The 27,758-nt window shown below is 43.0% G+C and overlaps 1 protein-coding gene across 11 annotated transcripts in view; it reads right to left on the bottom strand.

Moving 5' to 3' along the window:
- Window positions 1-544: 544 nt before the first annotated feature.
- The window catches only part of LOC109448165 (copine-1), a 33,923-nt gene continuing 6,709 nt past the window's right edge, over window positions 545-27,758 (bottom strand). For 5 of the 11 annotated variants that reach the window (XM_019733247.2, XM_019733225.2, XM_019733244.2 and 2 more), the window contains 15 exons: window positions 5,803-5,931; window positions 5,526-5,705; window positions 5,297-5,371; window positions 5,136-5,207; window positions 4,918-4,998; window positions 4,654-4,743; window positions 4,455-4,541; window positions 4,229-4,315; window positions 4,086-4,145; window positions 3,833-3,966; window positions 3,677-3,731; window positions 3,382-3,433; window positions 1,478-1,611; window positions 1,093-1,329; window positions 545-906 (listed from right to left, as the gene is read on the bottom strand). In XM_019733247.2, coding sequence (XP_019588806.2) covers window positions 766-906; window positions 1,093-1,329; window positions 1,478-1,611; window positions 3,382-3,433; window positions 3,677-3,731; window positions 3,833-3,966; window positions 4,086-4,145; window positions 4,229-4,315; window positions 4,455-4,541; window positions 4,654-4,743; window positions 4,918-4,998; window positions 5,136-5,207; window positions 5,297-5,371; window positions 5,526-5,705; window positions 5,803-5,931 — 1,614 coding nt within the window. In that variant the 3' untranslated portion in view covers window positions 545-765. Of the gene's footprint in view, window positions 907-1,092; window positions 1,330-1,477; window positions 1,612-3,381; window positions 3,434-3,676; window positions 3,732-3,832; window positions 3,967-4,085; window positions 4,146-4,228; window positions 4,316-4,454; window positions 4,542-4,653; window positions 4,744-4,917; window positions 4,999-5,135; window positions 5,208-5,296; window positions 5,372-5,525; window positions 5,706-5,802; window positions 5,932-22,939; window positions 26,292-27,758 lie in introns of those variants that run through there. The other 6 variants (XM_019733185.2, XM_074317895.1, XM_019733195.2 and 3 more) reach the window with 2 other exon arrangements.

Below are 27,758 nucleotides of genomic sequence, written 5' to 3'. Positions count from 1 at the left end.
TTTTTATAAAAAACATATATAGACTATAAATACTATGGATAAAGGACTAAAAAATATGCACCAAATGTTTTATTGGGACATGGGAGTTTAGGTGGTATTTTTCCAGTATTTTATTTCTTTTACAATGGATGTACATAATAATTTTCTAGTAAAAAAAAAAAAAAAAGCTGTTAAACAATTCAAGCTTGTTGCCTATTTTTAAGACTAGAACTACCACTGCTCCTTCCCCAGGAAGTCTAGCATAGCCCTTGCTCCGTCTTAAAATTCATCCCTCCCCTAGCACTTTCCACATTGTCCTGCATTCCCAGCTCAGCTCAGGGTAGGCTGGGTGTCTGACTTACATTCAATCTTTGTATTTTCAAAAAATAGAGTCTGTGTTTCCAGATATATGGCCAGGAATACCCAATATCTTTGAATGCAGCTATTCTGTCAGGAGCATCTTTCATTCAGCAAACCCTGAGGTCAACGAATAGGCTCAGAGCGAAGGAAACATGGCTAACAGATTCCCACCCCAATACACACAGAGTGCTGGGTGGCAAAGCAGTGGTCATCACTGATCTTTATTGAATGAGGGGCTCCAGGGGCAAGCAGGTGGGATCAAGCAACAGCAGGAGCAAGTATAAAAGTATAAAATATAAAATGCCAGCAAAAAGTATAAAATATAAAGTGCGAGCACTGGGGTGTGTGTGCAGGGGTGGGCGCTGTGCGTGCAGACCTTGGGGACACAGGGCAGAGGACCGGCCACAAGCTACCCTCCAGGGGAATCTAGGCCTGCGGAGCCTGTGCAGGGCCCTTGGCTGGGACTGGAAGCGGCTTCAATGGGGCCCAACCTTGGGCCTTGAAGTAGGAGACCAGCTGCATGGGTATTTCTGCGAGCACCGTCTGTGCTAATGCCTCCCGAGGAGCCTGCCAGGAGAAGAGGGGCAAGGTCAGTGGGGGCCACACCAGCCCGCCGAGGCCTACATTTTATACCCAAGAAGGGATATAAAACCCAACACCCAACCCTGCCCCAGACTTAGATGAAAGGGTGAGTATCCCTCCCACATCAGGAGAGGTGGAAGGGTAAACGCCCCCATGCGTGCTCCGACTCACATTCTGGAAGCGGCGGTAGGGCACAAACTGCACTATGTCACGGGCAGCTCCCTCCCCGGACCGTGTACGCAGGGGTCCACCATCAGCGTCCAGCTGCTCCATGGCGTCGAAGTCAGCACCGCCCACACCCACGATGATCAGTGACATGGGCAGGTGGGAGGCACGAACCACAGCCTCACGTGTGGCCTCCACATCTGTCACAGCACCGTCGGTCAGCAGCAACAGCACGAAGTATTGCTGGGGGCGAACCCATTCATATACTGAGGCAGACCCTCTACACACCCCAGCCACACATTCCCACACTGACAAGTCCCTTGTTACATAACCCTCAAGGGAGCCCCTGACTGCGACCACCCCCTACCACCACTACGTCCCATGACCTCACCGAGGCAGTCCTCTGATGTGCAGCCTGGGCTGCAAACCTGGCCACATGGTTGATGATGGGTGCAAAATTGGTGGGGCCATACAGGCGAACTTGGGGCAGGGCCTGGCGGTAGGCATCCACAATTCCCTGGATGCCTAGAGAAGAAGGACAAAACCACTGTAAAACACTGGGCCTCTCAGGGTTGAGCCACTCCTGACATCACCCCATCCTGGCCAAAGAGATTTGGGAACCTGGGTGCATTTCATTCAATCGTCCCTATAACCCAAGGTGCTTAAACTTATCATACAGATGAGGAAATTAAAGCCAAAGACACTTGCCCTAAATCACAGCTTGAATTAAAACCCAGATTAAGGGGACACCCTGAAAAATCTAGGACAGTTGAGCATCAGATTATAACCCACTCAGTACGATAATGAGCTACAATACATTTAATAAAATAAGAATCCACAGAAATATTAAATAACGGGAGAGAAGGGAAAACTCTTCCTTAATAAATGCAGAAGGAATTACAAAATCATTTGACAATCATAGAGATAACGGATTCAGGCAAGGATCATCGACGGATGCTAAAATTAGAGGGTAAAAGACAATGAGCACTTACACATTGGTACAGCCTCACAGTATCTTCCCTAAAGACACTTCCTAATTACAAAGAGAAAACCTGTACTTGCACAGTGGAGAAACCTGACAGACTGCCTTAACCAAGCGTTCAAAGTTAACAAGACTGGTAATAGGATGAATCAACGTCACGTGCACCTCCTGATACGGTACACTGAGAAGAGCAGCACGGTATTCCTGCCAAAAACGCATCATCTCAATCTAATCAGGAGGAAATATTAGGTATACCCAAACTGAGGGACCGCCTACAAATTATCAGGCCTGTAATCTTAAACAATGTCAATATAATGAAAGACACGAAGAACTCTGGAACATAAGACAACTGGATGCAACATGTGATCCAAGATTTTCTTTTGCTGTAGGAGTCAGGACAAAGGGCAAAATTTGAATAAACTCTATAGACTGGATAATAGTATTGTATTAATGTTAATTTCCTAACTTTGAGGATTATAATGTGGTTATGTAAGAGAATGTCTTTGATTTTAGGCAACACTGAAGTATTTAGGGATAAAAGGCCACATGAATGAAGATGGGTGCAAAGTTGGTGGGGCCACAGAGGCAAACTTGGGGCAGGGCTTATTCACTATAATTCTCAACATTTCAGAAAAAAAAAAGTATATATGTGGTGGGGGGTAGAGAGAACTTGAGTGAGAATAATAAACCAAACGTGGTAAAACATTCATGTTAGGACAATCTGGGTGAAGGTAAATAGCCCCTTTCACCGGGGCCCTGACTCCTGAGCTCCAATGACCTGATCCCCTAGATCAATTCTTGCAACTTTTCTCTAAGTCTGAACTCAGGTCAAAATAAAAACTCAGTTCAGGTCAAGTTTTCCACTATAGCTTGTTGCCCATGTGGGGGTGGCTAGTGAGCCACGAGGTTTGGCCTTCTCTAGACGAAAGAACTTGGGGTAAAAAGCACCCTAAAAAGAGCTGATGCCTAAATAAGCAGCTGTGAGCTTCTAGGCAGAGATAATGATAATATAATAGCTACCATTTTTTAGAGAGCATTTAGTACACACCAAGCAGTACATACATCCTCTCCTTAAAAATTCCATATCCTACAATATTGTAACCTACAAGCACACAGAAGCTAAGCAAGTCACAAGTCATATAGTGAGTAGGTGGCAGGTTGAAGATTTGACTCTGGAGTCCTAGCTCTAAAATCCAGTCTTCTGGGCACTGGAGTCAGGTGTCTGCTCACCCACCGCCATTCTCACTTGCTAGCAAAGGTTAGCCCTCTAGGTCTGGACAGATCTGCCTTATGATTGAGGATGGAGGACTTACCTGCACAGTAGGGGTTACTGGGGTTGAAGTTCAAGGGAAATTCATGGGAGACCTGAGGGCAAGAATGAAAATGAGGTTCCTTCCCCATGACCACGTTTTTACGAAGAAAAAGGGCAGCATGGTATATGGTATATACCAAGCATCGTATAGGAGCTACTCAGTCCTGAGCACGTGTACACATGCCCGCAGGGGATGCATCCATAAAGCTGGGAGCCAGGCAGCAAGTTCACTGCTTCCCCCAAATCAGAACCCTGAAACTGAAAACACGAGTACAGGAGGGGAACAGAGTGCTCACCTGCCAGTCAGGGGGCACCTCGGCCCCAAATCCAAACGCTGGGAACAGCTTGTCCCTGTGGGAGGACAGTGAGTTGGGGAAGAGCCGTGAGGGAACTGGGAGCCCAGAGGCTGAAGCATCTGCAGGGAGTGGGCGTGGGCAAGAGAAGTCACTCACGAGTCATAGTCCTGCACCACGCTGCCCACACTCCACAGAGCCGTCAGGTACTCGTTGACCCCAGTTGGGCTCAGGTAGTGCAGGGAATCGGGTGAGGAGGGGTTTCCATTGGAGCCTGTGAAGTCCACGCCCACCTAGGATAGGAGGAGGGGTTGAAGTTCAAGGGAAATTCATGGGAGACCTTGGGGCAAACTTGGCTGAAAGCCTCCGTGAGCCCCAGATCTGTTCTCTTGCCCCTGGTAAAGCAACTTACAGTAAAGTTGATCTGACAGCCTCCCATCACATAGTCCAAGAACGAATACTCTGTCTCCACCTGCAGATGAAAGAAACCAGGGTCATGGGTGGCGAAGGGCTTGCAGCCATGGAGCTCAGGGGTCACACGGGCTGTCGTCTCACCTGGCAAATCTTGACGCGGATAGTTCCAGAGTTTTTGTAGCTTTTCTTTTTCTGCTGTTTCTCAGGGTGGATGCATTCAAACTCAGCCTGGTGAGGAAAGAACAATTAGGGTAGGAAACTCCCAGAGCCTCAGCCAGGACTGGAGTGGAACTGCCCGGCCCTCCTCCGCTCCCTGGGCTGCAGCCCTCTAGGCCACCTCAGCACGCTGAGCAGGGCCAGCACTCACCGGGGCTGCTTGCAGCTGGGCCAAGCTGGTGTGGAAGGTACCGATGAGGTCATGTGAACCATCGCTGTCATAGTCTGAGCACCGCACCTGCGAGGCAAGGTGTGTGTCTACCAAGACCAGGAGGCAGGTGGCAGGTGAGAATAAATCCCTCCCCAGGCTCTCAGACCCGTTCAGCCCATTCAGGAGGCGTGCTCCTCACCTGGATGGGTGTGCTGGGGTCTCCCCCACAGAAGTGCTGAAAGGGAACAGAGAAGCGCTTCCACGTAGGGTTCAGGTTGTTCTTAATTACCTGAAGGTGGAGGGCAAGATCTCCGGTGAGCTCTGGCCTGGTGGGTGGGGAGCTGCCATCCTTTTCCTACTCATATGTAGTCTTTTTCTCTGTGTTCCAAACCTTGCTAGCCACAAATCCCAGGAGACTCTCTCCCACCCTACCCCTCCACCCCCAATTCCAGGGGTCTCACACCTCAGATCTGTATGCCAGGTGCCATTTCCCATCACCCTGGCGGAAGAACTCCAAGAATGGATCCGATTTCCCCAGGAAGTCCTGTCAATACCACAGAGACCTGTTATCAGATTAGGAAGAAACAATCACTGTGCCAGACCCCTGCCCCCACCTGACCCCCAACACACCATTCCAGTCCCCCTCATTCTTGAAACCCCAGGGTCTCCTTCTACACACACCTTCTTATCTAGGTTTCTGGCCTCTACCTCCATGGTCACTACACGACTATCCTTCAGCTCCTGAGACGAGACCTAGGTAAGGGAGGCAGGAGACTGGGTCACCTCATGAATTCTTCCTCCATGTAAAGCCCCCCAGCCGCCCTTACGGACTTCTTCCTTACCGTGATAGTGCCCCGCCCGGCAGGTTTTCCAGGCTTCAGCATCAAGGGTAGAGTTAGTATCTGGCTGGACACAATCTGGGCAGAGCGGGGGCAGGGGGCAGGTATATGTGTGAGGATCTCAGGCAGGATTAGGTCCTGCCTGACCACCCCCCTCCAAGTTCTGGGCAGGCTGGTTGTCTGACAGGGCTCTTACTAAACCTGTGTCTGAACGATTTTAATCCCTACGTACCTGTCCTAGGGAACACTCAGCCCCTCCTAGGAAGTCATCATCCCCCAGCTCAGGGGTCTTGTTGTCTATGTCATAGAGGCCAAATCGGAGCTTCTGGACCGTCTCAAAGTGATACTCAAGCTGCAGAGTCTTGGAGAACTCGGGGCTCGAGCAGTTCCGTACACGCTCAGTCCGGCCAAGCTGTAGGCAGAGGCCAATAAGCATCACACCACACACCCTCCACCCCAAAAACAGTCCTAGGCTCCCTCCACAACCCTAACCTCACGGTCCTTCTCACCTCAGCCCAGGTGCCCCCTCCCACATCCTGTAAAAGGACGCAGAGTGGGTCAGACTTGGAGCCGATGTCCTTGTCAATGAGGTGGTCACAGGAAATGGACAGCTGAACCAAGGTCACACAGTGGGCCATCTGGGGAAAAAGGACCGGAGTCAAGCACCGAGGGCACTTCACTCTTCCCTGACTCTATCTCCCAGTTTGGGAATGCCATCAGGCTTCACCCAGGTGGGATGCCCACCCCCATGATGCCCAAGGAAGGTACGTCCTTAGAGCCTCCGTGCTCCTCCAATCCGTGTGGGTGAGCTCAGTGGGACAGGAGGTGGTGGTTACAACCAACCCCGGTCCGAGTATGATGTGAAGATGCGGAAAAAGTGAACTGGTCTCCATCAACAACCTCAACCCCAAACTAGTCCTCACGCTAAAACTGGTCCTCATCCTAATAATGCTCCCCAGACCCGGACTCCAGCCCCGATCTTCTCAGAGACCAATGACTCTCCCTCTGATTCCCTTAATGGCCCCCCAGGTCAGACCCTAATCCAAGTTTCAGTCCTGACATTGCCCAAACACAACCATGATCCAGAAACTGCTCCCCAAAAAGTCTCTTCCTCCAATCATGTCCCACTAACTCTGGGGCCCCACGTCTTTAGGCGGAGTTATGATCCCCCTGCTGATTCTCCGAGTCTCTCATCCAACTCACTATTCTCACTGCCACTACCCCGTCCAAGCCATCACCGCTTCTCACCAGGCTTATCGCCTCAGCCTCTTTAACGGGTCTCCCTTATCCTGCACCATCCCCGCCTCCAATCCTCCATCCTCACCAACAGGCTATTCTCAATACAGCAAACAGGCTGATCCTGTAAAACAGTCAGGTCCTGTCACACCTCTGCCAAACCCTCTAATGATTTCCCATTGCTTAGGAAAAAAGTCCAGCTCTGTCAGAACCTACAAGGTCGTAAAAAGATCTAGATCTCTCTAAGGTGATCTCCTAATACCTTCTCTCTTGCTCACTACATTCTGGCCACACAAGTCCATTTTGCTTGTTTTGTCATTCCTCAAAGAAGCTTGTTTCTACCTCAATGCGTGGAACGTTCTTCCTTCATATTATCCATGTGGCTTGCTATTCTGTCAGTCTCTCCGGGTCTTTATTCAAATCATCGTCTCCATTATGAAGGAAAGACTCTCTTTTTCTAGCCACTCTAAATTTAACCCAACTACCACTGACTCACCACACACCCCTTTCCTCCTTTTATTCTTTAGCATTTCTCACTCTATAATATATATATCATTTGTTTCCCTAGTAGAATGTAAACTCCATGACAAAAGGAATATTTGTTCTGTTCATTGTTCTATCCAATGCACCTACACAATAAATATTTGCTGAATGAAATCCAAAAGGCCACCTCCAGCCTTAGCTCCCAGGCCAGCCATCTCCAAACTGGCTGGCAATCAAGCAGCATCAATCTTCTCCAATTCATCCATTTCCTCTTCTGGAAACACTATCATCACCGATCACCGTGACTCCCATGTAATGCCTCCTCCTGGTCACCATAACAATTATCCTCAGTTATCCCACTATCCCTGTGTCCCCTCAACCCATACCCCTGCACGCCATGTGCATCAGGAGTGCAAACGAGCTCAGGTCTCTCACCCCACCTCACACAACACTCCAGGCTTCCATGACTGTACCCCAGGATGCCTCCAGCCCCAGCTGTCCCTCCACTGACCCACAGTCAGTCCTCCCTCCGACCCCGCTGAGTCAGTGCCATTCCCACCTTGGTGTTGCATGGTCTCCATTTGGAATGCTATCCACCAAAGTTGGAATGATTCTTAGAGTTCCACTTGCCTGCCATGCTGCCCCTCCGTGGCACTTCAGCCTCTGCTGGAATGCATCCAATGACAGAAAACCCACCATTCTTGCAATCCATCCATTCGTCAGAAAGTCCTGCTCCATAAAATCATACCCAAACTAACCCAAGTCTATTGCAGTCTCACTTCTCCACATTAGTCCTACTTCCTCCCCAGTCTAAAGTTCAACAGGAGAGCCTTATTTCCCTCTGCAACCCATCTAACACCTGGAAGCAGTGAAACCCCCAGCTAACATCTGGAGGGACAGTCTCAGTTCTTTTGAATGTTGCCCCAGGAGTGTGGCTTGGAGACTTCTGACCAGCCTGATCATCCCTGTGGAGGTTCCCCCAGGACGGATCCAGAGCAGAACACATACTCTTGACGGAGCAGGACCACAACTTCCCCCAAATCACAACCTGACTCCTGCTTCTCACCTCACATGGTCTCCAGTGTTTGCACAGTACAGAGACAAATTATCCTCAGACCCCTCACTCATTTCATTACTGCTGAGAACAGCGAAAAACCTGAGATACCTTCAAGGTCTATCAGCTAGGTGGCGGCTGAATTATGGAACATTCAAACAAAATAATTAAGGCAGTACTATATTAAATTGCTATAAGAAAAAACAAAGTTGCAAAAAATGGTAAGAAGAGCCTGACTCCATTTTAAACTTCGATTGTATGTGTGTATACAGTAGAATGGAATATATACACAAAATAAATACACATACTTGGAAAAATGGAAGACACACCAAATAAATGCAACTTTTATGTACAACTCAGAGGAATGGGGTGAAAGTAAGATTTCTACATACTCTATACACTCCTGTATTATTTCAGTATTTTACACTGCTTTTTATTTTTTTAAAGGGCCTTATTAGCTTTTTCCCTCAATCGATACCTGAAGTCCTCTGGACCATTCATTCTAAGCCTAAAGCTTCTACCTCTAGTCAAGACCTAACTTCAGGCCTGTCTCTTGCCTCCTCCCTGGTTTATCCTCCTTAGCACTGCCTCCCCTGCCATCCTTGATGCCAGCTTCCAGAGTCTCGACCCTAACTGGAAGCTCTGTATAGTTGTCCATAGCCCTTAGGTTCAGAGCCAAACTCCCCAGCAGTGCCAGAGGGCACATCTACAAAGAATTCAATAATTGTATAATATGGTGATCCGGTTTCTCTAATTCAACCTTCAAAGCCCTTCCCAATCTGCTCCACCTCCTGCCATTCCACCACCCACCCAACCAGTCATCCAGTTATTTCTGGTTCCTCAAACATACATACGTGCTGATTCCTCTGAACGACCGCAATGGTTTCCGAAATCATCAGTGTCTCTGTCTCTCTCCCCCTCCCTTCCTCCCTTCCTCTCCTCTTGTGTTCATTAGCAAACAGAAACCAGATCATACCATTTTTCTGCTTAAAACTCTGGAATGGCTTCCTTAAACTCAAAATAAAATCCAAAGTTCTTACAATGGTCTACAAGGCCCTGCAAGACCAGACCCTTGCCAACTAATCATCTAGTCACACAGTATGTTCCAGCCAGGTTTCATTTCTGATCCACATACACACATCAATCGCATTCTCCATCTCAGGGCCTCTATGCCATCTTCCCCCATAGACACTGCAGAAAATAAGCTGTATTAGAGGAGGAACCATGTCTGGTTCACCTACCTCGTATCTCTAGTACCTACTACCCCATAGTGGGTACTCGGTAAATATTTAGTGACTTAACGACGAAACCATTACATCAGACTTTTTACTTTTGTCTGTCTACCCTCGTAATCTATGTATAGGCTCCTTGGAACTAGGGCTGGGTATTACTTCTGTATCCCTAATACTACCGTGTTTCCCCAAAAATAAGCTTAGCCGGACCATCAGCTTTAATGCATCTTTTGGAGCAAAAATTAATATAAGACCCGGTCTTATTTTAATGTAAGACTGGGTATACAATATAATAAATATAATGTAATATATAATACTGGGTCTTCCATTAATTTTTGCTCCAAAAGACGCATTAGAGCTGATGTTCTGGCTAGGTCTTCTTTTCAGGGAAACATGGTAGTGCTTAGTACATAGCTGGTACTCATAACCATTTGCTGAATAAACGGAAAATGTGCTTTTGCTCAACTCAAACCTTCAGGCCTTTTCCATTTAAACTAGTGTCCAGCAGTAAATCTTTCCTATCCTGATCTTGTACAACTGAGCTTTATAATTTAAATGCAGGACTCCTGAAACTCAATATTAAATAGCAGTCAATTAAAATGGACGAAAAGTTATCAGATGAATTGGAAATAAGCAAAGGAAGAAGTGATCAGCACACTGAAGTCATCAGGGAAATGCAAATGAAAACCACAATGAGATGCTATTACATACCCACCACCACGGTGAAAAGTTAAAAATCCAACAATGCCGAGGACATGGAACTCTCACATGTTGTTATTGAAAGCATGTACCACTTTGGGAAGTCTGGCAGCTTATTAGAAAACCAAACACACACCTAGTCCAAGAGCAATTCCACTCCTAGATTTGTATCCAAACAAAATGAAAACATTATGTCCACAAAAATATTTGCACACGAATGTTCATAGCAGCTTTATTCACAATAGCCAAAAATTTGAAACGGCCCAGGTGTCCATCAATCTGAGAATGGATAAACAAACCATAATACGTTTATATATGTAATAGAAATCTACTCAGCAACAAAGAGACGAGCTATTATCTGCAACATGGATGAATCTGAAGCATAAATACACAGATTACACTTAATAAAGTTTTAGAACAGGCAAAACTAATCTATGGTGAAAAAATTCAGAATAGTGGTTGTTCTTTCCCTGTCCTGCCGGGGAGGGGCAGGTGTTAACTGAGAAGAGGCAGGAGAAAACTCTGGGCAAATGGAAAAGTTCTTTATCTTGATAGGCACAGCAGCGAGCCACAGGTGCACTTGTGATTTTTATGTAATGGTACACTTAAGGTGTACACATTGTATTGTATGTGAATTTCACCGCCTCCCCCCAAACCCCCATAAACATATACTGAACTCAAGTTAAGGCATGTTGAAATGTTTATGGGTGAGGTGTGCTGATGCTTGCACATTTCTTTGAAATGCACCAAAAAATAAAATGGTGTGTTGAATGGATAGATACGTAATAAAACATAGGAAAAACTCAAATTGTAGAATCTAAATCGTGGCTATATGGGTATTCATTGTACAATTTTTTCAACTTGTCTGTATGTTTAAAGTTTTATAATAAAATATTGGGGAAAAATTCAAACGGAGAACTATAGGTTTATCCTCGATAGACTTTTGTTGTAAACTATAAAAGCATTGTCAGTAATTATCCGTGGTGGTGACATTACAGGCAACAATGGGAGCCACTGCCTCTCCCCTCACTCTGTAACTTCTCTCAAAGATCCCAGAGTGAGAGGCTGTTGGTCTGAGCCAAACACTTATGTGGGCCAGGAGCTTCCTCCTGTGCTAGGCCTCAATTTCTGATAGACCAGAGCATTCTTTTCTATTACCATTTTCATTTCTACTATCCTTTCCTATTACCATTTCCACCACTGTCTCCATAGCTAGTCCTATTCTACCCTTTTTCAGTTTCTTCTCCGACCGGACTAGAACCTCAACTGGAATGCTGTAAGGCCCATGTGTGCCTCAGTAGCATATGGGGCTGGATTCCATTCTGAGAGATTAGAGCCTCCCACTCTATAATTTTCACAATGTGCAGTTTTCTGTCCTTTGAGTCATACGCCCTTAAAATTATCGAATGCATGGGATTATTGATCTCTCCCAAATCCTGTTTATCTCCTTTACAATCTACCTCCAAGCCTACCTCTAGTTGGAAATCTTCTACAATTAAAACCCCGAGTTCAAGTCACTCTTCTGTCCGATATCCCTTGAACAGCTATACTTTAAACCAGACTTATTTAACTTTTCATCTAGTGCCAGTATTGCTCATCTCAAGGGACTCTCAGCCTCCTTTATAGGACTGAATTTTATAAAACCGTATTATCACATTTAAGTGAGCCAATAAAAGAGAAGTCTCAGAAATCTTCTCATTTCCTCAGGTCTGGCTAATACTCGCCAGGTCTTGTGCCCTCTCCTCTGAACCAGCATCTCTTGTCTGGATGTCATAATAGTCTCCTAACAGGTCTCCCCATTTCCACCTTGTCTCCTCCGATCTGTTGTCTATGTGAAGTCGAGATGTTCGACTCTACCCCAACAAAACCCAGCTCTCACACACCTATGAAAATGTGTAACTTGTTTATTAACTTTCTTACTACCTATTTCCCCTACTAGACTACACATTCCACAAGGGGAGGGACCAGGTCTGACTTGCTCCCATTCACACATCAGGTGCTTTATAAAGTATCTTGCTGAATTAATGCTAGGAAAGGAGTGATAACCCAAGGATCCTCAGAAATGACCCACATCAGGCCTTTGCCTGCTGCTGCAGCCATCAAGGGAGAAGTGAGCTTTGGAAGAAAACCTAACACAAAGACTAGCTTGCTATCTCTCTGTGTGCCCCCAAGACCCCCAACTTTCATTTGGGTGCTAGTCAGGAATTGCAAATGGAAACAACTGAACATACGAATATAGCACTAACCTTTTCTGCCTCTGCTTTCTACCACTCGGAGTCGCATTACCTTCCACCCCGCCCTGCAGGTTGCTTTCCCTCTGCTTACCCCCATCAACCTTAATGCTTTCCAAGCCCCATACCCTGACACGGCACTGAGTCCTACTGTTTCTTCAAGAAGCCATACTCATTCTCATTTTTATAACTTAAATTCACAAAATGTCAGAAAAAGGAACTGAGGGATCATCTAATCTAAGTCCTTCAATTTAAGGTGGAGAGGGAAGCTGTGATTTGGCTAAGGCCACATACATGGTTAAGGAAAATGACTAGAACTCAAGTATTCTGATTCCTACCTACTCTAGAACTTCAGACTGCAGTTATACCCTTCTTCTCTCCTGTAAGAACCTTCCTTCCTATATTCAATAGTAATGTGATGTAGTGGGCAAGAGTATGGGTTCTGCAATGAAGTGTCCAGACTCCAAACACTGGCCTTACTCCTTCCTAGCCACAATGAGGTATTGCTACACATCTACCAGAGTGATGTCTTACCTATGCAACTTGGGCGTAAAGTGGGAGCTATTATCTATTTCTGAAGATTTATATAATGCAAGCAAGGTGCTTAGTACAGACTCTGGTACTATTACTACGAGTGTTAGCTATTATTATTATCCTTCGTGTCTAGCTCTCCTACCCTGTTGCCTCGAAAATAAGACCTAGATGGACAATGAGCTCTAATGCATCTTTTGGAGCAAAAATTAATATAAGACCCGGTCTTATATGTTATATTATATTATAAGACCCAGTCTTATATTACAGTAAAATAAGACCAGGTCTTACATGAATTTTTGCTCCAAAAGACGCCTTAGAGTTGATTGTCCGGCTAGGTCTTATTTTCGGGGAAACACAGTATGTTCCTCTTTTCATGATCTCTCCAGCACTCAACGTCTCACTGTGGACTACTATACTCAATCAGTTATATTTTGACAGTATTTCCGGCTCCTTGCCTGTCAATGAAATAACAAACCTCTTTAGAGCAAACACTGTCTCCCATGTCACACAGTACCGACCTGAGCACATAATGGGAATTCAAAACACCCGAGGGAGGCTTGCAGCAGTGTGCTAAAGACTTGTATGGTTTGCAAGAGATGGCTGTTAAATATTCAGCAATTTTCTAAGCGGGTAGCCTTGGTAAGTTTTACACCACAGAAATTGGGCAAATGGTGAAAATCAGGGCTTCCCTTCCCCTAGCTAGCTAGTTTACCAGCACACCGCTGTTGACAGGGAACCCCACTCCCTGCCCACAGGGAGCAACCTGCCCTTCATTTTCTATTGGCAACCCCTCCCCTGCCTTGGGAGATTCTAACTCGGCTGTTCATAAATCCAAGAACAGATCTTTTCTCCTGGATCCATTTGGATCCAATTCAATGCCAGCTGAGCTGAAACTTATCAGTCCTTCACGCTCAGGAGTTAACACTGCCCTCTTCTAGTCCCAAAAGCCTAACAAGGAAAGGAGGCATCAGCCTTCCAACCCATTTCTAGGCTGCGAGGAGGAATCAAGCAGCATGTCTGGGTGGCAGGATCATTCCTTCAACAAACCAAAGCCACACGTATACTCCTGTTGCCTACCTTTGCTTGCTGGAGCAGCTCAGATGCTGGATCAAGTCTTGAAAGCCAATCAGGAAATTCTCCACAGGCTCCCAATGGGTGGAACACCACCCGTGGAATAGTCTTTTCCCATAAGATTGAAAAGACAAACTACTCCCATCACCACCACTCTTCTTTCTTTCCTTCTCTGCCTCAAGGGACGTTGAGAAGGTAGACAAGTTGTTTTCACTCCTGCTTCTCCCTCTATAACTCAGGGATTACCCAAATATAAATCAGTACCCTCAGAGGTCACAAACTGAACCAAATATGCAAATCCTTACTATAAAACTACATTCTTTATTCATACATATGACTAATGGCTATTGATACTGTTTATGAACTATAATTTTAAGTAATAATTGGGTTTAGATCCACATAAACTAAGAAGTCCAGCTGCCACACAGTATTTGGCAGTATTATAAAACTTAAAAGTGCATTCACACAAAAATTGAGAAGTGGGAAAATACAATATAAACTGTCAGTTTCCCATCCTGTTATATTCTGTGAAGGTCAAAAAAGTATGGAAGCCATGGATCCAACTCCAGTGTCCCCAAAAGACTTTTCAACTTGTGTCCATCTCATCAAAGAAAATCTAGCTTGAGAGAACTGGATATGCGGAAGGATGCAAACCAAAGAGGAACACGTGGCCTTCAAGCAAGGCAGGGCTGTACTGGTTTCTCTCTGCCCTATGACTCTGAACGTGCTTATACAAAGCCTCCACCTGCCTACTTCAAAATAAACATTGGAGCACGAGAGCAAGGCTGGAGACACATGACAGAATAAATGCTGCCAGTCAGTAGTCTCCTACATCTGCCCCCAAAGTCAGGGAGCGGCAGGAAACAGATGAGGGAGGGAGGGCTCTGGCTCTGGAGTCATGCAGGCGGCCAGTGACTGAATGATCTCTGTGCACCCCTTACCATCAATGAGACCAAGGGCAAGTTACTTTGTTACTCTTTCCCCATCTGTGAAGTGGGGATGATGATACTAAAATAATAATAATAATAATAATAATACCATCAACTTTACAGGGTTATTGTGAAGATTAAATGAGGCCAACCATGGAAAGTGCTTCCTGCCTGACAGAGTAAGCGCCCAATGTGTTAACTGCTATGCTTTTTGATGCGCGTAAATGGATCCTTTTGCGGTATCATTATCTACTTGTCAGTTCATGGGACACCCAGGAGGAATGCCTCTGGTCTACCTGCTCCAGAGGACCTAACAGGCAGAAAAGGGACAGCCACCAAAAGAGGAAAGGAAGACCTTTTTCAAGCTACAGTGCGGGACTGTTATCACACTCAGAAACAGCAGCAGAGCAGTAGTGACACCACAATTTGAGTTCCACCAGCCTCTCTCTCTATAGTTTAAGGTTCAAATTCACTACAGATTTCCAGAAATAGAACGGGTTCACAGAATCACAGAAGCTTAAAACTAGATATATGATCTAGTTTAATCCCATTTTGGAGAACAATGAGGCCAAAGGAAATGACCAGTCCTGGGACACACGATAATAGACGAACCACAACCTGATTCCCTGAGAATGATTTCTATATCCACCCATTTCAGCAACAGCTCACACCTTGTAATCCAGTCTGATCTAAAGTCCATCTGGCCACTGAAACGGTGAGGCTCATGTGGCCTCTTGTCCTGACCTGTACTAACTGGCCTCACACACAGATGGAAAATACTTCTGCATCCAGCACACGCTCTCCCTATTTGACTGCCAGGGCAGGAACGGACTCCACATTTATAGGACTTTATCAAAGAACAGGCTTTAAGTAACAAGCACGAATATTGCAAATAAAGTAGTAGAAATCGCCTCAGGAAAATGTGATTTATACCAAAAATGTCAAAGAACATCTACTGAGCAGCCAATTCTGCCCCCATCCTGCCCTGCTGGGATCTACATTCTTTTAATCTCCCTTCTTTGAATGAGACCCCTGCTTCTCTGTTGCCTGCAGTGTCTAAGACAACAATGCTGGACCACCTTCCTGAGCATCTATCTCCAGAGCAAGAACTTGTGCACCTCCAGTGTGCAAGGTGACCTATGACACAAAAAGAGCTGAGTGAATGAACAAAAGCTACAGACCAGAGCCCTTGGAAAAGAAACCTACCTATTGTTCAAAATGCCAGCCCCCTCACTGGAATACATTTACTTGGGATACATGGGAGATCTTAAGATAGGTTGCTCTTCAGAATTTGTAGGTTAGGGAAGCTGAGAAATAAAAAGGGAGGATTTCGACAACAGGAAAACTGCACTGTGAACACACTCATTTGCCCACTTGCCATTGTGGATGGGGAGTGGCGGGGGAAGAGATTCTAGTTCTGCGGCTTCTAGTTCAGGATTAATAACGTTACAATGTAAAACTCTCACCTAGTTAACCTCCAGTGTAGCCTGTGATAAAGGTAATTGAGACAAGTTCTCCAAAAAAAACACTGCAAACACAGCCGGAGGGGGGAAAGATTAGGAGGAATGCAACAAAATTCCAATACTCTAAAGAAACAGCTGAAAGAGGCAGCAGAAATAAAAGAAATTACAGGGAACTCTTTAAATATAAACCTGTGCTGTCCAAAAGGATAGCTCCTAGCGACATCTGGCTGTTGAACACTTGCAATATGCTTAGTTCAAATCACAATGTCCTGTAAAATACACATTGTATTTTGAAAACTTAGTACAAAAAAAGAACATAAACTATCTCAATAATTTTAAAGTATACGTTGAAATAGTTAATATTCCGGATCTACTGGGTTAAATAAAATTTATTATTAAAGTTAATCTCACTTGTAGTACTTAATAGTAGCTATCATGACCAATAATTATCGTTATTAGTGCATGTACGAACATTTCCAATTGAGAAGATTCTATTGGACAACTGCTGGCCTAGAACAAGGACCAAGAGGTTGACATTTCATACCGAAAAGCTAAAGCTCTGTATCAAATTGATCCAAAACTAGAAAGGAATGAATTTCAGGTAGTCAACTATGCATGTAAGTAGTAAAATTGATGGGGAAATTCACTTGATTCTGGAGTATTTATGTCTTAGAGCATTTATATGAAGTGGTATTTGGCAGCTAGTTAAAAGATTAAAAAGATGAAACATTCCATCCCTCTGCTAGGCCAGGACACCCCTAGAACCAGCCCTTGCCTGCCTGCCCTACTGACCCTTCAGCTGTCATGCCACTCAGGCTCTGGGAACCTCAGGCTATACTGTTGGTTATATGGGGTGGCTTTAAGAACTTCTAGAATAAGCACCATTTTAGACAGTGCCACTGTGTTCCCTCAATGATTTCATTTTACTAACATAGTGCGTCCCCAAGAACCTTGGTTAGATATGAAGCCTTCCCTCACGTAACACACAAGGCCTCCATTACACTTGTTTCTGTCTGACCAGTTAGCAAGTGTCCAGGAAACCCTTTACTCCATTCCTGTGGGACACAAGTATACCTTGTGTGTTTAACAAGCAAAACCACACACTTGCTTGTGTAATTTAAGACTCTAAAGTCTTGAAGAATAGGCATCTTATTTTGCTTCCTTTTCCACCACAGCATGGGAGTACTGGGTGCACAACAGTCAAAAAATTTAGTCAGCAAGGGTTACAGCTATGGCTAAGCCATGTATCCATGAGAAATTATCTTAAAAGCTTGGAGGCAGATGTATCCAATTTGACCTGTCAATTAAATGGTCATAGGAGCAAAGGTAACTGGCAGTATCTACAGTAGAAAGAGGTGCATTCGCTTTCCCACTTTAGCTACCTCCATAGCAGACAGAGACCCTGTCGGTGCCATAGGCCCACACCACAGAAGGGAGTTATGTAAACGACAGGACCCTCTCTGTATTGCAACCCAATGTGTGGGGCAGTGTAGTGGAGTGTAACTCACTTCCAAGTGGAAAAAAAGGAAAATGAGAAAATCAACAACAGCACCAGCTGGTATGACTTAAGACACCATACATAGCTAAATTTCTTTACCCTTAAGCTTTTCCCACACTGTGAGGACTAACAGGTGACTTGTGTTAGCACACTGTGCTTGTTACATTTGATATATAACACAAATGCCTAAGTGACAAATCTTATTCACTAATCAAGAGCGGTGAGTGAACTCATGGCCCCCTCACCCCAATTAAGAAGTTAGGGCTACAGAGAGAGCAGTGAGGGAGCTTCGGTCTATGGAAAACTCATAGCAGATGTATTTTCTAAGTTACTGGCAGATTTACTATTTAAGTAAGTAAAAGGGAAAACTGGCAACATCAGAATCAAGGGAAGGAAACACCCAGGGGTAGCCGTTTTAATACTGGATAGCTCGCTCCTGGGATGTGCTACATTTATTCAGCATCTTTGACTGCATATTGAATTATGTTCTCTTGCTGGTCATGGCTCTGTTTTCCCCAAATAGTCACCTTCTCTCAACATGAAATGGCAAGCCGTCAGTGGATGAGGAAAAATGACTTGAAACTATTAAGTTACTCAAGTCAGAGTCCAGATGTCCAGCACAGCTCCTGGGGTGCCACCCCCGATCCTCTGCTGTGCCATTTCACCAATTCTCTACAACTTGTGTTTGCTTAGTCTCTCTGAGCTGTCAACATTTTCAGTGGGGGGAAATCCCCAGGCCTCTTGACAAAATTTAAGGAATATAACAAGTGAGATTTCCGCTAGCACTATTTCTTACCCCCAGATTTTTAGAGTGCTGCCCTTCTGTCCTTGGGGCTGGATTGCTTGCATCAGGTGGCTTTTTTGCCCTTCTGGACTCTTTAGTGAGCAATATGCAGAAAAGCAGTGCCACCTTAGTTGCTTGTGCTAGTTATGTCGATCCAGAAAAGGATGCTTATGAGTCCTCTGGCATAAAGTAGCTCAAGGCACCAAGAATAAATTCAGGAACAGCATGGTAAAGAATTAACATTTACATAACAGGAAGAGTTGAACTTGCTTATGTTGTTGAACAGAAGGGTTTTCCCAGAAAAGTCATTACAGCAGAGAATTGTGCCACCACCAGAACATTTTACAGTAAGTCAATGTGATCTATCAGATTATATGTTAAAAAGATGAAACTAAAATCAAGCAATTTTTTAATTGGACAGCCGTAAGTTTGGATTCTACATATCCCAAAAAGCTCTACTTTTCAGGAGTAAGAAGAATGGTGGTGATGCACATAACTGAAAAAACTATTTCTTGCTGTAAAACACTGGAAAGCAGACAACAATGAATTATAGGAGTGATCTCTCCTGAGCAAAAATAAGGACTTAGTAGCACACCGTCCATCCCCTTAAGATGGTAAAGGCCATTCTGGATCTCTGTAGGCAGCTGATTTCACTCCATCATTTTTCAAATGCTTAGTCAAACCTTCATAATTTTAAAACAGGAACTTAGTATGTCCAGTCTAAACCACTCTAATACAAGTTTGGTATTCAAACTCAAATACAGGCTAAAACTCTTTCATGATACAAAGTCATAAATATTTTTCAAGAGCTTCGGTTAGGGTTAAAAGGAATAGCCCACTAATTTCTCTGTAACTCCAATCCTGATATATTTTTAAAGGACTCTATGGAGTTTATGGAAACTTTTCATTTGCTAATTTTTTCAGCAGAAAATGAACAAATGTGGTAGGCACATAAACAGAGCAACATTGTCAGAAAGCGGGAATATTTTTGATTCCTTTTCCCTCTTCCCCACCTCAAATACCTTACATACTAATGCAAAAACAAGTACACAAAAAAAGGAAAAGCTCTAGAGGTATGTGCAATTGACAATGTATCCTGAAGGTTTTTCCCATTTTCTAAAGTAATCATTTTTTTAAAAAAGACAAGTCACTGTCCCCTTTAAGAATCCTGGGAAAAGGAGCACTTGATTTCTGGTGCTTTCTGAGTCCACATAATGAAGTGGCTTGCTAGCAAAACACATATAATAAAAGTTTTAAAGGGTGAATACCGCAGATTTGACCTAGAATCAAGTTTCCTTCCCCTGCCGCTCCAGGTATCCTCTTCTTTCCACACTTCAGCATTAGTGGGCAAGGATAAGCAACAAGTGTTACCTCCAAGATCACCAAATCCACCTTTCCAAAGCACAAAATATTTTCAGGAGTTTAAAAAAGAAATACCTGACGGTATAGGTCAGTACTCTTGTGCAGTTAAAGTATTAAAAGCATCAGCCTGTTTTCTTTTGTGACAAGTTTATTGAACAGTATCCAAGACTTCACCTTTATAAACAAAAACCTCTGCTAAATGATGCCAAGGCAGTATTTGCTGGCAATTTTTGGCCATAATGGCAATGAATTATTTTATTGTGTTTGGTTTCTAAAGTTTGGACTACTGTAGAACTGCCAGTAAGACAATTTAAATGTAATTTTGTAAGAGTGGGAAATAATTTTAAGTGATCATTGCCAGAAATTCTTTCCAGATTTGACTAGCAGCAATTTTACATTTTCTTTACTCATTTTTTAAGTGTTCTTGAAATTGACGAGTGGATTTATTTTTAAATACTTGACCCACACCAATAAACAATGACAAAATCCAACAAAAGGGACTATGAGTTTGATTAAGGCTTTCATGAATCCTTATTTTTATCCAAGGTATTTCCACCCAAAGTGTCTGTTTGCTTACTTCCAGACACAGCCCTAAATTTTCATCCAGTGGGTAAAGACCAACCTAATTACACTGAATATTACTCTCTGAAATTTTGAATAAAGTTTCCTAATGGAATTTTCACTGTCATTGTTTTGACAACTTGGAGAACAAATCTAGCAACTACATTTCACGTAACAGTGTTGCATTAAAAAAAAAAAAGAAGCCACTAATAATCGTACATCCAAACCACAGTGTAAACACAGGACATACTTCCAAATTTTGCTTGTGAACTAAATGTTTCACTAAAATTCAGAAAAAGTTTACAACTTTGCTTACTTAGAAAATACATTTTGTAGATTTCTCTAATCCTTTAAACTAAAAAAAAACCAAACCTTCAGCAGGGAGGGGGAGAAAAATAAAACCTAATGGAAAAGATTCTCTTCTATTCATGTCAGTCACGAAAGTAGACAATCAAGTTTACACATGAAATTGAAAATATGATAGTGTTTACAGATGCACACAACTTTGAGCAAAGCTTTACAAATCCTTCATACCATACAAAGCAAAGAAGCAAATAATGTAAATTCGTTATCACCCAAAACCTAGTTCTTATGAGAAAATTTGCAGGAAAAGAGCTATGAATAGTTTCACAAAACATATTTTCAAGAATTTTTTAAAAACTCAAACTCCAATGCCCAGAACAAGATGAACAGTATGCTTAGCAGTTAGCACTATGTAATGTGTAATAAGTCTCAGATACACAAAAATCAAGTTCCACAGGGCAAAGCATTTAATTACATTTCACAACAAGAAAAGCACTGTTGTGATTCAACCAAATATGAAACATAGTCCTCTCCAATTTCTACACAACCACTATTTTCTTAATTTATTTAATTTGATGAACAATGAAATCAAATTTTCCTTTTCAGCATTTACCTAAGATGTGGAAATAACAAAATAGTTGCAATAAAGTATATGAAATATTTAACAAGAATGTACGAACATATAACCAAAATAAATTGTGAAAAAAGAAAAGACTTTCATCTTCAAACAACCCATTTTTCTAAAATAAAAAGTCAGCTTTCCAATGGGGAAAATAATGTGCAGTTGAAATAAGACTCCCAAACAGCGCTGAAGTTTTTTGCACTCTGTCCTTGGAATGAGAAATGATTACTTAACAGAAAACTTAAATTGAATAGCATATACAAACATCATATTGCTTTTTTAGTTGAGGAGGTAATATCTAGTGTTCTGTCAAAGCAAATTTGTAATCATGAATTATCGAAAGACCCACAACACAGCCGTTTTTGAAAGTCTAACCAATCCTTTCCCTAAACAAAAAATCCTGTACTGTCAATCCTCTAGATCGTAATGCTGAAAAGGCTTTCCAAATCTTACCACACAAATCAAACTGTTGCCACTCCTAACTCTAAATTACACGACGCTGTATTTCAGTGTTCCACTGATTTGCAACACCAAAAAGGCACTGTTTTTTTTTAACAGGAAATATTTCTTTTAAAAGGCTGACCCCTTTGCAAGTACATTTGTAGGAAATGTTGAGGATGCTTCAAACTAAGACAGAGGACCATGTAAAAGACAAAATTTGTTTTTCATGATATCTCACCAATCTCCCATTCCGTATGTTTATAATATGTGACACATCTTCAGAGCATTTTAACTAAGAAAAAAAGTAACGATAAGCAGAGCCTTTTGTGGCAGTGGGCAGGACGTTGTAAGGCAAATGTTTTCATGACAAGGACACTTACCAACCAGAACCCATGTGGTCCTCCTGCCTTAGTGTCCTGAATGCCAAAAACAAAAAGAGTATGAAAGGGCACGGAGTCTCAATTCTCTCCCTTCTGGCAGCTGTACTTTTGCTCTGTATGAAATTTTGTAAACAGGCTCCTGATCAAACAACTAGACCAAAAGCCTCCAAGTAACAGGATTAAATGCATATCAATCTACAAACCAGCTTATGGATTTTTTAAAATTCTATAACACTATTGCTACCAAAGCTAACAATTTCAACTTCATTTTAAAAAACCTGATGTAATAAAGCTCTTTCTTATAAATGGACCCTCTTTGTTTAGTTACAGACCAAAATTTCACATAAATTTGGGACAGAATGAAATTGCCAGAACATTAGTCCTCATGGACAGGACTTCCAATCAAGCAACTTAAACAGTGATTATTAAAAGCAGTTTCTGGTTTTCAATGCCATCCAAACAAAATGAACAATTTTTAAACCAACTGAACTAAAACTTAGAGGTCAAACCAAAAAGGCTCTGGTAGGTAGAGGACTCCATATTTTATTTTTGTGGCAAAGTCTTATTCCACAGTTTTAAGTATGACATTAGAAATCAAAGTTCAAGGTTATAGCACAAACCAAGTGTAGTTTATATTAAAAAAAACAACAACAACAGTTCTGCTCATTTACAGATGAGTCAGTTAGGCAAAGCAGCAACTTCAGAAGCAGGACTGTCTATACAGCAAGAACCCTCGAGAAGCAATAAAGGTACATACAGTGAATCTGTATACAGAGATTTTATTCAATTTTAAAAGAAAATGAGGACTTTAGACAAAGCTTTGACCCTATAACAAAGCAAATCTGTCCAGCTTTAGACCAAATTCCAAGAATAGCCAACTTCTATTTTTCAGCAGCTGGCAAGAGCACCCTTAATAAGCTCTACTGACATTTCTGTTTTCTTCATCCCATATGGTATAAAACAAAACCAATCTAGACTCCTTGATAAGCTTGATGTCGTCATTTGAGTTTTGTAAATCATTTCTCTAATGGTATGCAAAAAATCATTTTTGTGTTCTTTCCAGACAGCTTTACGGTAACATACAGCAATGTTTATCCTGATAATGAGTCTTCTGTAAACGGTCAACCAATGCTCTATGTTATGGAATCCAATCTATATGCAATTGAAACAATCCACAGGTTCTAACCTGGAAATACTAGGAAAACAATCTGGATGCATTAATCACAGCACTATGAAGATCTACCCTATGAAGAATTGATGTGAACAGCTACCCTAATACAAGTTTTACTTTCCTTGAGCCTATCGGTCTGTCATTTAAGTCAATAACAGCAGCTGTGGCTTCATCCCGAGATTCAAAGGCCACCATGGCTTCCCCTGTGGGCATACCTTTCTCATTGTATTTTAAACAAACTGAGCCTGGGATCACTTGATAGCCATAAAAGAAATCTAAAATCTCGTCAATAGACACAGTGAAGGGCATGTTCTGCACTTTAATTACTGTTGGTCCTGGTTTTCCAGAACTAGACCCAAAGCCAGGGGGACCACCAATGTGGATTGGGCCAGGCCCAGGCCCAGGCCCAAAGGCTGGTGGCCCACTCAAATGGCCAGGAGCATTTCCAAGACCAGGAGGGCCACTTCCAAAGCCAGGGGGGCCACCTAAGCTACCAGGGCCATTTCCAAAATTCTGAGGCCCCCCTCCAAATCCTGGCCCACTTAAATTATTTGGTCCACCTCCAAAACCTGGCACATCCAGTCCTAGACCAGGCAAACCACTATTTCCAACTGAAGGCATACCAGGTCTAACGTCACCAAAGCCCCCTCCTAATCCTGGAGGAGGCAGTGGTGGCCCAAAGGCATTCGGACCACCAAAATTACCAGGAAAGTTAAATGGAGGCCCATTATTGGCCTCCTTAGATCCTACAGTCAGGAAGCCATGCTCTTCACCTCCTGCACTCGGCATTCCCGCATTGGGCATTCCTGCATTGGGCATTCCCACATTGGGCATTCCCACACTGGGCATTCCGGCACTGGGCATTCCGGCACTGGGCATTCCAGCATTGGGCATTCCGGTACTGGGCATTCCAGCACTGGGCATTCCGGCATTGGGCATTCCAGCACTGGGCATTCCAGCATTGGGCATTCCTGGAACTGCAGGATTGCCTGGCACAGGCATCTTTAACCCCTTTTTTCCTTGGGCAGGGGGATTTTTTTCAATCTCTCTCATATCTTGTAGAGTAACTACATGAACAAAAGCTTCTCTCCCATTAAGTTTTTTACGGTGTAAGCGTTCAGACTTACGTGCATCGTCTTCATTTTTAAACTGAACCAATGCCTGTCCTAAACCTTGCCCATTGTTATCAACAAGAACGTGTACAGCATTTTCATCCACTGGGATTCCTTCTAGGAACTGAAGAACATCCATCTTGGTAATGCTGAATGGAATATTTGTGATGTGGGCACAGACTTTGGTAGAGCTGACATCCCCCTCGGGATTTAACATCATTTCTCTCTGGTCATAGCTGAAGTTCTGCAGTCTTTTTCTAATCATATCTATCTTTTCTAACATACCTTTCTTAGTAATTGGATGAACTTGAATAAAGCGATTGCCCATGTATTGTTTATGACGAGACAGAGCGGCCTTATAGTCAGCCTCATTCCTGAATTCTACGAAGCCTTCACCAGTTGCTTTCCCATTGGGTCCGTAAGCGATATAAATACTATCTTCCACAATATCCAGCTTTTTAAAAAAATCAATGACATGTTTGTTTTCAGCTTCAAATGGTAACCCTTTCAAGTAAACACAAAACCCAGGCTCATGTGGTGATCTTGACCTTGACCTTTTCTGCCCACTGGGCGATTTTGACCTAGGAAGTGTCTGAGGAGGGGGGTGGGTTTGTCCAGAGGGTCCTATGCTTTGCTTAAAAGTGATATGGCCTCCAGCAGCTACCCACTGTCTTTCGGTTGCAGGACTAACTTCCACATAGCGTTGAATCATCAGCATTCTGTTTCGTTTCAAGGCTTCAAATGTATCTTGAGGGGAAAGAAACTTAACCAATCCATTCCCATTATTTCGGCCTACATGATCTTTCAACAAATGCACTGCATCAACACGGAGCCCATGAAAAAAATCTCTGACATCATTTTCCACGGCAGAAAAGGGCATTCCATGCACACTGACATACAGATCATCAGGGTTGATGGGAAGTGGTTTCACACTACTTTGAGAGTTCATCTGGATAGGGTTAACAGGATTCAATGGACCCAAAAACACAGGGTTCAGGTTACTGTTCAGATTCATAGGTGCTCCAGAGCCATTCATTCCAGCAGGTAGAGGTGCCACAGGTGGTGGGTTCAGGGGTGGCATGCCCGACATGGGTGGCAGTGGGGTCATGGGTGGCACAGACGGGACTGGAGGTATTGGGGGCACAGGAGGCACGGGAGGCAATGTAGGTACCGGAGGAGGAACTGGTATTGGGGGAATAGACGGCATGGGTGGCAAAGATGGCATTGCTGGAATTGGAGGAATTGGTGGTGGTGGGACTGTGTTCATTGGAGAGGCTGTGCTCGAAATGGTTGAGCTAAACGTTGGGCTCCCAAAGGAAGTCCCCATATTTGGAGGAGCCGTTCCTATGCTGGCTGTGGAAAACGTCTGTATGTTTTTGTTGCTTTCATGAACAGTAGTGGCGGCAGTAACTACACTGGGTGAAGGATTATTAAAGTTGGGTACTGTTGTAGGCAAGTTAACCCTGCCACTCATACCTGAGCTAGGTGGTGGTCCTGATCTACTAGCATTTGCTGGTGGTATATCTAAGTTGGCTGTTTCAAAACGCCTACGACTCAGTTCAATCATATTCTGCATTTCTGTTTTACTACTCAACAATAGTGTTACTTTAGACCCTTTAATTGTACCACCTGTGCGCATCATACCAAGCCTTGCATCTTCATCAGTGGCAAAAACGATGAAAGCCTCACCCAGTTCACCCCCTACAATATGCACGCCCCCATCAGGAATGGTCAATCCAGAGAAGAAGTGGCGAATGTCCATGGTCCCCGCCACAATTGGGAGACCTTGCAAACGGATGACCACAGCCATGCTGCGCTGAAACCACACACACCTGCAGATGAGAAAAGGCAATGGCCAGGTCAGACTCCTGTTTATCACACCAAAGTTTTTAGCTACAAGAAATGACCAGCTACCATATTAGGCCCTCAAATAGTCCCTCAAACTATCACAAGCAATGTCGTTTTAAAATTTTGGCTATTCTAAAAACTGAATTTATCACGTGCCATTTACAATGTAAAACCTAGACACTTTCAACTTCCAAAAGGAATTAATTCTGCAAACAATTAGAAGTTCAATCCCAAGAATCAAGTTTCAGGAAAAAAACAACCATAGGACAGTAAAATCACCAATGACATCATTCAGACCGCTATTCAGTAAGATTTAAAAGAAATGTGTAAGTCAAATCAGGAAACAAAGTTTAACAATTTATAGGGGAAAACATGCAAAGGATGCATCAAAGTTGATATTTAAAACTGGCTTAGCATCTTCCTTATAGACCTGACAACTTCATAGAATTATCAGTGTCATTTTATACAGCTCAATCTCAAAAACCCAACAGAAACAGAAAAATTACAAATAATAATTTACACTAGATTCAAGTCTCAAATGAGAACTGATTCCATATTTCACCCTAAAACTCTTTAATCTGCCTTACAGCTTTATTTATTAAAGAAAACTATATATAAAAAATTATTTATTACAAACAAGGTTAATACATACTAAGAATCCAACACAAATACTAAATAAAATAGCCAAAATCTTAATCACCTATACTGATCATCCCAAAAGCAGAACCTGGTTACAGTGTCATTCACCATGGCTGTTTTAATTAAAATTCATTCCCAAACCCTCCACTAAAAAAAAAGTCTTGTTTTTCCCATAGGGAAGAGCTGATCATGAAAAAGAGGTATCTTTTGGTTTTTGCTTTTGTTTTAAAAGAACTAGGGTATGAACTTTATTCAGTGATTGTTATAGTATCCAGCCCAACGTAACTCCTGTGGAATTTCTGGGTACTCACTGATCTCCTTAGACAATGTCCATTTTGATCTAATTAAAAAAAAAGTTTCCCCTAGATTTAAGTAAAATTTCAGTATTTCTGTTCCTACAGCCTCTAAGAGTAAATGCAAGGATAGTCTTTTGTAAAGCAATACAAAACAAATTCTTGGCACGGGAAAAAATATTAATTTGAACTTTATGTGGTCAACAACACAAGGTGTTTTCCATGCCATCTTAAAAATCAACTTTTAAATATAAACCTATTAAACTGGCTCTGTGACCTTGAGGAAATTAAAAGTTATTTGGGCTTTGGTTTTATTTTCTCAAATGAAAATATTAGTAAAGCAGTTTCCTATTGCAAGCGCTAAGAATTCTATTACTCTATGAAAGCAGTTTTTCAATGTTATTAATAAATATTGTGTGAATAAGAACTCAATGCAACAAAACCTGTAATCATAGTTCAATGTTATGATTGCTGTACAAAAAAGAAATATGTTTGGCTTCGATAGTTCTCTCTCTCGTG

Source organism: Rhinolophus sinicus, linkage group LG13 (assembly GCF_036562045.2).
Source record: "Rhinolophus sinicus isolate RSC01 linkage group LG13, ASM3656204v1, whole genome shotgun sequence".
In the NCBI taxonomy this organism is placed as follows: domain Eukaryota; kingdom Metazoa; phylum Chordata; class Mammalia; order Chiroptera; family Rhinolophidae; genus Rhinolophus; species Rhinolophus sinicus.
This window is presented reverse-complemented; position numbering and strand designations above follow the sequence as displayed.